General features: G+C 50.8%; 1 protein-coding gene across 1 annotated transcript in view; it reads left to right on the forward strand.

The window, feature by feature from the left end:
• Positions 1-2,280: 2,280 nt before the first annotated feature.
• ZCCHC14 (zinc finger CCHC-type containing 14) overlaps positions 2,281-12,060 on the forward strand; it is a 57,098-nt gene continuing 47,318 nt past the window's right edge. Inside the window, exon 1 of the mRNA XM_074550766.1 lies at positions 2,281-3,274. Within this exon, the coding sequence (XP_074406867.1) occupies positions 2,711-3,274 (564 nt within the window). The 5' untranslated portion in view covers positions 2,281-2,710. The remainder of the gene's footprint in view (positions 3,275-12,060) is intronic.

Below are 12,060 nucleotides of genomic sequence, written 5' to 3' on the forward strand. Positions count from 1 at the left end.
CACTCACTTGATTTATCTCCCTGAAAGCAGTTCCTGGCTCTGCCCCTGCCCAGCCAGGAATTCTTGGTGACAGAATTATGTCACGCCCCTTTTGGTTTCCTCAGGCTTCACCCAAAGCCACTCTTATCAGAGAAAAGGCTCCCAGTTCATCTATTACACTTCAGGCTAGGCTTTGTTTTGCTATCTGGCGTCAAAGACAAAATTTTCTATCTGTAAACAACACAATCACTCTTTTGCAACAAAATTCTCATTCAAACATTTATTTAGACTCAGTCTTAGATGTGGTTCCCAAGCAGAAAGTTTCAACCTGCTTCACCTTGCTACAGAAACTTTGAGAACAGTGTGCTGCTTTCAGGATGGAGTAGTGGATTGAGGAGGTGCTTTCAGGATGGATAAAATCATCAATATAAGCAGAAAGGCCACCAAAGGACTCATGATGCCCATGCCAACGGCCTGGCCAGGGCTAGAACTCAAGGCAGAGCTTTCCTAAGGGAGTGAGAGCACTTCCTCTGTTTTCCACATATCCCTTCCTCCCACGGACAATGCCGGGCACGGCAGGAAAAGGAAGCACATATGGTTTGCACTCCATGAGGGATCTGTGCAAGGGAAGGACACACAGAGAGGCTCTGGAGCTCTCAAGGACCCTCTCACAGCAGGAGCTGCAACAGAAGCAGGGCTGTGTCTCTTTATAATAAATGGCATTATGCAGCCCCAGCCAGGGCTCCCTGCCTGCTGACTCCTGCATTTCACTGGGGCTCCAATAAATGTAGTCCATGGCCTGTGATATTCCACAGGGAAATAAAAAAGGATAAACTACCAGCATTTGGAATGTTTGCGGTGCAGCAGTTCGTCTTAGCAAGGTGCATAATGAGATTTCCAATAAAGCATCACCCAGAGGAACCAGATTTTTTCTCTTCTGTGATACCAGCACAAGTGGTCCCACAACTCATGTGAGAGCCCACATTTGGGCATCCCATAAAGATCAACTCGAGACAAAATGCAGTTTTGCCTTTAAAAGCATCAATGTTGGGTCTTTTGTTTATCTGCAGCACAGCAACGTTGCACTTGTGAAAACAAAACCCACGGTCCATCTTCCAAGATTACCATCACATAAAAACCAAGCCTGGATTCATTCACTGCCTGCCTGGGGCTGCATTTAAAAATGTTATTCCTGGCTTGTCCCAGTTAAAGATCTTCACCCGTGTCATTTATCCAGCTGATGCACAGTCTGGCTACTGGGCTACCACAGCCAAACAGCCGAGTCCCATGGAAAAACACTCCGAAAAACAGAAATTGTGTCCGCCCAATGACGTCCGTGCAAACTTGCAGCCACAACCCTGGTAGAAAATGTGCATTGCTACGTTTCCATCAGCCAGAATCATGGTTTAAAATGGAGAGTGGAAATGTGGTGGGGCCAAAAAAATGATCATTTTGAGAGGTCTTTGGTGTCTCTTTTGTTTCCACACTGTATTTAAAGGCAATCTGGAGTCAGGTGCCAAACTGGCAGCGGGTTGGGCTGGTGGCGGCTCAGGCGAGCGCCGCTGCCAAAGCTTTATCGGGGTTTTGGCACCACCAGGCAGCCAAAGCTTTATCGGGGTTTTGGCATCACCAGGCAGCGGCAGCAGCTCGGGCTGCATCCCCGGGGCTCTTTGTCAGCCTAAAAACAACCCTGAAGAGGGAGAGCATCGCAGCCATTCCCGCTCCTGCTCCACGGGCTCCTCGTGGCTGGAATGAGGCGCTTTGACAGAAAAGGCAGGGAAATCTGCCCACGGTGTGAGCATTAAACAGCACGGGCAGCACTCGGGCACGGGGGACAGACTCAAAAGGCGCCGGCCATGAAGGACAGAAGGAAGGAAGGTGCAAATACACAATCTGGGCTGTCAGACTGCACCCCGAGACTCCTCTCAAGCCTGTGGGGAGGACAGGAGCGCCAGGCCCAAACCCTTTAGCTCTGCGGGGTCAGCGGGAGCAGGGCGAGGCAGAGCCGTGCCCGGAGCGGGGTCAGCGCCCCTCAGAGCCCCCGGGCAGCGCCGGCCGCACCCGCGACCCCTCCGCACCCGCGGGCGGCCGCACACAAAAGATGCTTTGGCCCGCCCCTCTCCTATTTAAGGACTCCTTAACCAATCAGCGCCAGGGGCGGGGCTAAACAGGGAGGATTGACAAGCCCCCGAGACCCCGCTCCAGAGAGAGCGGAAGGGGGCGGGGAGAAGCGGCCGCAGCCAATCGGCACGGGCGAGCTGGCGGCTGGGCCAATCAGCGGCGCGGGGGGCGTGTCCCGCCGCGGGGTCAGGCCGGGAGCGAAGGCGCCCGTCGCTCCCTGTTCCTCCCGCTCCGCTCACGGCCGAGCCTCCTCACCGCGGGATCCCTCCGCCTGCGCGCAGCGGCCGGCGGGGTGTGCGCGCCGCTCCGTGCCCCTCCGCCCGGGAGGGATTATTTCCCGCGGTCGCGGCGGCGGGGCGGCCCCGGCGGGGCCGGGGGATGGAGGCACCGGGCGCCCGCCGGAGGGACGGAGGAGCCGCCCCGTGAGGGAGGAACGGGAGCGCAGCGGCCTCCTCGGGGCCGCCGGCGGGCGGGGACCCCGCGGCCAGGCCGCGCCTCAGCGCTCGGGCCTGCGCCGCCCTCAGCGGGGCCCGGCCCGGCCCTGCCCGCCCGGGGCTGCCCCAGGCCGGGTGTGCGAGCCCCGGCCGGGGCGTGCTCGGCGCGGGGCACCATGGTGGAGAAGCGGTGCCCGCGGCTGCAGCGGGACGGCGTGTACCGCTGGTTCTCCGAGCTGCCCTCCCCGCAGCGCGTGGAGTTCCTGTGCGGCCTCCTGGACCTGTGCATCCCGCTGGAGCTGCGCTTCCTGGGCGCCTGCCTGGAGGACCTGGCCCGCAAGGATTATCACTCCCTGCGCGACTCCGAGATCAAGGCCAACAACCCCGCCGACCTGGGCAGCCTCACCAACCTGACGGACGAGGTGGTGCGCAGCAAACTGCTGGTGTCCCTCGCCCTGCTGGGCTCTGCCCACCGCGAGGCCGCCGGGGTCCTGTTCCGCACCCTCACCCACATCGACTCGGTCATCAACAACTACGGGCTGCAGCTCAACGAGGGCCGCACGGGGGATGAGTTCCTGTTGCTCTTCACCATGGCATCCAACCACCCGGCGTTCAGCTTCCACCAGAAGCAGGTGCTGAGGCAGGAGCTCACCCAGATCCAGAGTCTCATGGCCAGCACCAGCAAGAATCCCAGCACCTCTACCCTCAACACCATGGCAACCTATCCTGGCTGCCATAAGGTGGGTATCGTGCTTTTTGCGCGCTGGAATGACACCGGGCTGTGCCTCCGGCTCTCATTTTAAACCGTGCTTTAGCACAGTGCTAAATGGCAGCTACAGAGGCATTGGTTGGTGGTGGGGATGGTCAGCTGAGGGCACAGGGAGAGGATGGATGGAGTTTTTACGAGCTTGTGACATTTAAATGAGAAGGGGTTGACGAGCAGATCACCAGCAGCAATATAAACCCTCCCTGATTGCCTCTCAGAGCATCTGCTGGTGGAACAGTCCTGCCAGCTGCGTGGAAAACCGGTGATGTATGAAGGGGAATAAAAGCATCTCCAGATAAAAGCATCTGTTTGAAAGTTCCCCCTGGAAAAAGTTAGAAAGGAGGAGTAGCTGTCCAGTGTCCAAAGCAGCTCGGTGAGGCTGGGTTTTATTTAGAAGAATGTGATGGCAAACGTTTGGAGTTGCTGGTGTTAAGCTCAAAGAAATGTCGTGGTTTTGTGTCACTCTGCATCCCTCGGGTATTGATGCTGGTGTCGGGGTTCACCGTCATGAACTTGCTGTTCTTTCATTCACTTAGGCCGGACAGGGACGTTTTGGGATGTGCTGGAAGTCATTAGATATGTGAATGCTTAATTGCTCTCAGCCCGCCACAAATGAGGCAGTCAGAGTGTCTGTGCCTGATTTTAACCCGCTTGAAAGTTCAGCCTGAGCCCCAGCTTGGAGGGTGCTTGTGAGAAGTGAGCAGGCTGCAGCCTTTGAGGGTGAGAGGATGATGGGTTACCCTGCTCTTGGGAAAGGTGAGGAATACCTGAAAGCTGTGCAAACCCCTGGATTGGAGTAATACCCCAAATAAAGCTGGTTCTCAGGGCTCAGTGGAGATTTCACTGAGTTGAGTGTTGAATTCCAGACTGAGACAGAAATCTGTGCAGAGTCTTGCCCTGAATACAAATTCCCTTCCCATTTCGTGTTTCTTTAAACACCTCTGCTTTGTAAAATTGAGATGTGTTCAGCTTCATATTTTTCTTATCCTTCCTTTTCTATCTTGTTCCTAATCTCCTGTAGTAAGGGGGAAGGAACAAGGCATGGGAGAGCCTCTTCATTCAGCTGAGACTCCATGTGGATAAAATATAACTAGAAAGGATATTTCACCCAGGATGTAGAAGGATATAATTCAAACCAGGAAAAAAAAAGCTTCTTTTCAGATACTTTACTACTTGCAGCTTCTCTTATTCAAATGATGCAGCGACCCTGGCTTGGAAAGGAAACACTGTAAATCATATCCAAGATGAGACAAGCAAAAAAAAGAGATAAAATCAGGCAGGCAGGAAGGTTTTTGAGAGTCTTCTTTCTGAGCTGCAGGATTTATGGAGCTGAGGAACTCCAGCACTATTTCTGTCAATCTAAGATGGACGGAGAATCCATCCTGCCATTTTTCCTGCCAGCAATGAGGCAGCCAGGATCGTTGGATTTTTTTTCTTTTCTTCTGAGCTCACTGAAGGGTTGTCTCTTTGAAAAGCACATTTTTATAGATTCTGCGTTGAAGAATCTTGGTTGCTAAGTACAGAGTAGTGAGAGGGAACACAAAGGTGACTTTGCCTTCACAGTCTCTGAATGTGCATTTTGTTTGAAGTGATGCACATTTCCTAAGGATTATTTTTTTTGTTGTTGTTCTTAACTGGGTAATTCTGTTACTTTTAGAGTGAGCAGTTGGCTTAAACCAGGAGTTGGATGAAGCAAGTGGAAAAAACAATCTCTCTCCCCATTCAGCCCTGTTCTGTTTAACTACACACAAATAAATTCCAGCACCGAGTCCCTGAGGTGTTACCAAGTGATGTTGTGACAATCCTTGTGCTGTAACATCACCTAGATAAAAACAGTGTGGCTGTGGAGAGAAACTGAGTGCCCTGGGCTGCTCCTCCTGCTTGGAATTGCAGAATTCCCTCCCTGGTGCCAGCACTTTCTCCTGGCTCCTGTTGCTTTGCTCCGGGGTTAGCCATGCTGAGCTGATGCTGGAGTGTTAAATGGGGGATTCTGCTCCTCTCTGAGCTCATCCTTAAAGAGCTGGAGAGCCACACTTCCCTGTTTGAGGTCCTGAAAAGCTGCAGGGAGCTGGGATGGTGTGGATGTGAGGGGGGTTGCAAACAGGGAGTGTTTGTGAGCTGAGTTATCCTCAGCTTCCCCCCGGGGAGAGGGGAATTGGGTGTAACTCTTGTGTAACTGTACCTGCCCTGCTGCTACAATTTCTGATTCATGGTTAACTTGTTTAGTCAGGGAGATGCAACAGAAGTCTGAGCAGTGCTCTTTGTTCTCCTTGCAGAAACCAATGGCAATGTGCTGCTTCTGCCTATTAAAATATGCCCCAACCTGATATGAGCAATAACTTTTTCCAGAGGATTGCACCTTGCATTCCTTCTTCCATCTCCTCTTTCTTAGTGAAATATCTCAAAATCAAATTGTGTTGAACAGTTGATACAAATTTACTGTAACTATTTCATGATTCCTCAAGTAGCTCTGGGGTAGGTGAACCCAGCTGAAGGTGGTCAGTGATACAAACTGCTTTTTGCTGTTTCCTTTTACTGCCTGCAGTTGCTGACTGTGAGGAGGCTTAAAACAGCTGCCCATGTATTTTTTTTTGTGCTTTTTATTGTCTTACCTGAACCTTAACTTTGCAGGGAAAGGTGGCTGTGGCTGGCTTTAAGTAGGTCAGTAATTATTAGATTGATGGTTTCTACCTGATGGTATGAAATGAACGTTTTATGAACAGGAGGGAAAATGCTGCCCTCTCTACATTGCCTTGGACTGTGTGAGGATGGAATCATGGAATATCCTGAGTGCAGCTCCTGGTGCTGCCCAGGACATGCCAGCAATCCCTGCTGGCTCTGCACAGCTCCTGCCAGGAGGGAACAGGGACAGGAGCAGAGGGAACAGCTCAGGCTGGGCCAGGGCAGGCTCAGCTCGGACAGCAGCAGGAATTTGCCCATGGAAAGGGGGGTCAGGGATGGGAACTGCCCAGGGAGGGTTGCAGTGCCCATCCCTGGAGGTGTCCCAGCAATTCCTGAGGTGCTCTGGGCTGGGGACAAGGTGGGGATGGGGCCCAGGTTGGATTTGATCACCTTGGAGGTCTTTTCCGAGCTCAGTGGTTCTGTGATTCTCTGGCAGAGTGGATAACAGATGGGAACACAAATCTGAGCTTGAATTCTGTGATCTACATGGATGCTGGGCATGTTAATATGAATCTCTGCATGGACTTTCCCTCTCAAGAACTCCACTGCCAGTAACTCCAAGGACAGAACTTCAGAGCTGGGGAGGTTATTCATGAATCTGTCTCTGTTTCCTGGAGCTCTTTCATCTCCTCATTGAGATCACGCTGTAAAACCAGGGAAATAAGAGAATGCTTTGGGTGCTCAGCAGCTGCTCTGCTGTGACAAGAGCTCTTCAGTGCAGCCAGGGTGATGAGCTGCAGGTTTAGATCAGATTTTAGGAAGGAATTCTTCCCCATGAGGGTGGGCAGGCCCTGGCACAGGTGCCCAGAGCAGCTGGGGCTGCCACTGGATCCCTGGCAGTGCCCAAGGCTGGGCTGGACAGGGCTGGGAGCAGCCATGGCAGGGCCTGGAGTGAGATGAGCTTTAAGATCCTTTTCCACCCAAACCATTCCCTGATTCTGTGCTGGTGATTCTGATCTGGTTGTGGGTCCAGCTGCAGAGCCAGGCTCAGGAACAGCCCCCCTGAGTGCAGTTTGTTTGCAGCTGAAGAGAAATGAGGGGCAGTGACCCCATAGTTATGTGCTTGTTTCAGGCTGGTATCTTGTGAATGGGAAGGAGGGTTCCTGCCCAGTCAGCTTCCAAATACTGCCCCAATGGCTATTTCAAGTTTATAGCATAAGGGACTATTTTTCACTCATGCTAATTCCACAGGCTCCTCTAAAACCTCCAAAGAACTCCAGGCTGTGCACTGGGAGCTGTGGGGTTGCTCTGAGGGATCCATTTCAAACACTTTCACCTGTCTGCACTGTTTGCCTCAGGAGCATGAATGGACAGAACTCCATTGAGAAATATTCTGATATTTTTATTTCACCAATGGAGGGGTGAGTTATAAAAAACCATCTCTTGCTGGGTTGGAACTGAGTTGTCAGGCCCTCCCAGAGACAGCAGTGCAGCTATTAAGTGATCTATGGCAGCTGCCTTTAGGGCTGCTTTTTGAGCTTTGTAGGGATGGAATAAATAATGACAAACTTAATTTTTAGCCTCTTTGGGGTATTTCATGGATTCAGCAGATGACCACGTTGAGAGCAGTTGCTGGCTGGGATTGGAGTGTATTCACTCCCTGGGATCAGGAGCTGCTGTCTCAGAATGATCTCACTTTGCAAACCACATCAATCCAACCTCAGGAGCTGTAGGGACAGGTCCTGTAGCTTCCAGCTGGTGACATTGCCAAGCCCTGCATGTCTTTTGCATGTCCTTTGAGATTTTTGGGTACTCCAGGCAACATGGATTGCACACACCTCTTGATATTTCACTTTAGAAATGTGAGGCTTCCCCTTCTGGCTCTTTTCTTACTTATGGTTTCATTTGAAATGTGAATAAATGGTTCAGTCCCAAACCTGCAATATTTTCAGAGCTTTACATATAAAAGAATCCTTGGGCAGTAACAATATTAATTAGCACCAAATTCACTTTGGCTTTACATGATGAACTTGGATTTAGGAACCTAGAGGAGTTTGCCTGGGAGATGCACTGTGCACCCAAACATCAGGAACAGAGCAGCCAAAAAATGTGTGTTGAGCTAATGATGATGATGTTTTTTCCATGAACTGTTTTCCCATTTATTTTTGCACAGGCTGAATGAAGTTTTTGTTTTAAGAGTGCATTCCACTTCACTTTTTTAAATTTACTCTTTTTTCTTACCAATTACCTCAGAACTGTTAGTTGTCAGTGAAGCAACACTGAAGTGAGGCTCCTTCTTGTGGGACAGAGATAAAGATGTTGGATGTTTTGGACTGTACCAGATGCAAAGTGTTTTAATGGAATCTGCAGGAGCTGGAGGAGATCCTGCAGCAGAGCCAGCAGAGGTTTAACCACACCTCACAGGCATTCCAGGGCTGACTTCAAAGGTGCTGAACAGCAGCCTTGTTTGGAAGTGTTTGACCATTTGGTTTGGTGGGTTTGGAAATGTTTGAGTTGCTAAAAAGGAGGTGGTGTCACCTTCAGTGCCAGTGGGCACAGCCCTGGCAGGCAGAGCTCAGCTTCTCCTGGCATCTCTCATATTCAAATAATCCACTCTCCATTTATTTGCTCTGCAGTGCTTTTTATCCCTAAGAAAAGCAAATACAGTCCCAAGAACATAGACAAGATTTCTCAGAGCCCACAGAATTTTATTATAGAAATGCTGGATATAATTTGTCTGTGGAAACAAGAACCATTGTCTTACTTCCACTTGAATTTGACTTCAGTCTTGGAGGCAGTTGAATTGAAGCTGTTCTTCCTCAGGTTTGAGATGGGTATTAACTCAAGCAAAAGGATGTTGGTATGGCTCAGATCTGTGTTGCTTTGAATGAGCAAACTTCTAAATTCCTTGCTCTTGCTTCATGCTGAACCAGAATTTTTCCACTGATTCCATTGGGATAATTATCCAAGAATCAGCATTGGGAGGGATAAACCTTTGAACAGGTGTTCAGGCTGTAAAGAGTTTCAGGGCTTTTGTGAATAGCTGAAGTGATCCAGAAATAATCAGATCAGTTACTTAAGAGCATGGTCTTAATTTTAATTACAGACCTGCCAAGTCCTGATGATAAATAGTGAAAGTGAACACTTTCCATGTGTATTATGAATTCTTCTCCAATGCTGCCTTCTTTTATCACCATAAGTGGAAGAAGGAAGGACATTGAGAGGCTGGAGGGTGTCCAGGGAAGGGAATGGAGCTGGGAAGGAAATGGAGCCCCAGGAGAGGCTGAGGGAGCTGGGAAGGGAATGGGGAATCCTGAGGGGGCTGGGAAGGGAATGGAGGATCCTGAGGGAGCTGGGAAGGGAATGGAGGATCCTGAGGGAGCTGGGAAGGGAATGGAGGATCCTGAGGGAGCTGGGAAGGGAATGGAGGATCCTGAGGGAGCTGGGAAAGGGAATGGAGGATCCTGAGGGAGCTGGGAAAGGGAATGGAGGATCCTGAGGGAGCTGGGAAGGGAATGGAGGATCCTGATGGGGCTGGGAAGGGAATGGAGAATCCTGAGGGGGCTGGGAAAGGAGTGGAGAATCCTGAGGGAGCCGGGAAGGGAATGGAGAATCCTGAGGGAGCCGGGAAGGGAATGGAGAATCCTGAGGGAGCCGGGAAGGGAATGGAGAATCCTGAGGGAGCTGGGAAAGGGAATGGAGAATCCTGAGGGGGCTGGGAAGGGAATGGAGGATCCTGAGGGAGCTGGGAAGGGAATGGGGAATCCTGAGGGAGCTGGAAAGGGAATGGAGAATCCTGAGGGGGCTGGGAAGAGAATGGAGAATCCTGAGGGAGCTGGGAAGGGAATGGAGAATCCTGAGGGAGCTGGGAAGGGAATGGAGAATCCTGAGGGGGCTGGGAAAGAGCTGGAGAATCCTGAGGGAGCTGGGAAGGGAATGGAGAACCCTGAGGGGGCTGGGAAGGGAATGGAGAATCCTGAGGGAGCTGGGAAGGGAATGGAGAATCCTGAGGGAGCTGGGAAGGGAATGGAGAATCCTGAGGGAGCTGGGGAGGGAATGGAGAATCCTGAGGGGGCTGGGAAGGGAATGGGGAATCCTGAGGGGGCTGGGAAGGGAATGGAGAATCCTGAGGGGGCTGGGAAGGGAATGGGGAATCCTGAGGGAGCTGGGAAAGAGCTGGAGAATCCTGAGGGAGCTGGGAAGGGAATGGAGAATCCTGAGGGAGCTGGGAAGGGAATGGAGAATCCTGAGGGAGCTGAGGGGGCTCAGCCTGGAGCAAAGGGGGCTCAGGAGGGCCCTTGTGGCTCTGCACAGCTCCTGCCAGGAGGGAACAGGCTCTGCTCCCAGGGAACAGGGACAGGAGCAGAGGGAACAGCCTCAAGCTGCTCCTGGGGAGGTTTAGGCTGGATATTAGGAAAAATTGCTTTATTGGAAGGGTGTTCAGGCATTGGAATGGGCTGCCCAGGGAAGTGCTCGAAAACCATGTGAATGTGGCACTGGGGATATGGTTTAGTGGTGATCATGGTTGGACTTGGTGTCTCAGAGGTCCTTTCCAACCTTAGTGACTCTGCTTCCATGGTTCTGTGGAGTTTTATTACTCTCAAGCCATTAATTTAGTGAATATTGAGGAGGGGAAGGAGGGAGAGCTGGAATTCAGTGGATTTGTGACCTGTCAGGTGATTTCTTTGTGAGTTGTTGCAGGACAGACAGGGCTGGTTGGCTTTTGGTGGCATCAGGCGAAGGAACAGGTTCAGGTTTGTGCATCAGTGCTGGGGTGTAGAGCAGCAGTGTCTGTTCCAAAATCTGCTTAGAAACAGGGATTTGTTTGGATTTTGAGGTGGTTTGAATGATTGGTTTGTAAAATTCAGATTTGATGAGTCCAGTACCTCTGTGGTAGATTTATGTTCCTGTCATTAACAGTGTTCACCATTCTTTAAGCAAAGGGCTTTCAGTGGAAATGAGTCTATAAAATCCAGCCCTGACTTATTTTGGTCCATCTGTTCTCCTGAATTCATGAGCAGCCTGGGAGCAGGTGTGTGATTGTCCTGTGGTGTTTAAGTAGCACATGGCTCATTTCATTCCAGAGAGTCTCCCAGGACAAACCATCTGATCAATTATCCATTATCCCATTTCCCTGGGAATTGCCTCTTCACCCTTTTGTGCTCCTCCTCCAGGAGAAAAGGTGAATTTTGTAGCTGCTGAAACGTGGAGGCACCTGGCTCTTACAGCTTCTCTGGACTGTTGGAACCACTTGAATTTTAACACAAACCAAACACTTCCAGCTGCATCCACATGCCAGTCCAACAAAGCAGCTGAATATGTGTAAATTCAAGTGCTGAGCACTTCACTGGCTTTGTGGAGAGTGGGGATATTTGTGAACCATCCTCATGGAACAGCCTGAATCTTCCCAAGGACAAGGTTGGGATTTTCTTCTTCTGCTGGGAGAGCAGTGAGGAGTTTGGGTATGAGTGAATGCAGGAGTGCTGCCTGAGGCTGTGGTTTCACAAGGCTGCCTTGTTACTACCAGAGGAAGGTGTTGGCTCACTCCTGCCCCTCCTGGGCTTGTCTCAGTGCATTTGCAATTCCACATCCCTGCATTGGTTGCCCTCATCTCCCACTTGGGTTTAGCCTGATGAGCAATCACATGGTGTCAGCCCAGCAGCTGGGTATCAGCAATGCATTTTTATTCAGATTATTTAAAACCCTGAGTTTGTCCCTTCGGGGGCATCAGCCTGAGCTTGCAGGGGCTCTGTCCTTGCCATCAAACCTCTCCTGGAGCACTGCTGCCAACAGGATTGCACCATGTTAAAGGCCTTGGTGTTAACCTCAAATAAGCTGCTGTTAATACTCAGTAATATGAACCTGGCAGCACAGGAGGTGAGTGCTTCTTACCCCTGGAGCCACTGTTCCAATTCCTGGCCTCACTCATACATGTTACCTGCTCCTGGAGGGCACTTTATGGCTAAAACCCATTTTTTTTAAAGGAGAATTCAAAAGCCAGTATGGACAGAAGCATTTCTCTATGGGACTCTCAATTTATCACTGGCCATTGTTGAAAACATGGGAAACTTTTCCTGTGTGAGAATTTCAATGGGAGAATTTGTTTGTGTGGCTTGGAGCTGCAGGACCTCACTGAAC

The sequence above is a fragment of the Zonotrichia albicollis genome, chromosome 13 (genome assembly GCF_047830755.1).
Source record: "Zonotrichia albicollis isolate bZonAlb1 chromosome 13, bZonAlb1.hap1, whole genome shotgun sequence".
In the NCBI taxonomy this organism is placed as follows: domain Eukaryota; kingdom Metazoa; phylum Chordata; class Aves; order Passeriformes; family Passerellidae; genus Zonotrichia; species Zonotrichia albicollis.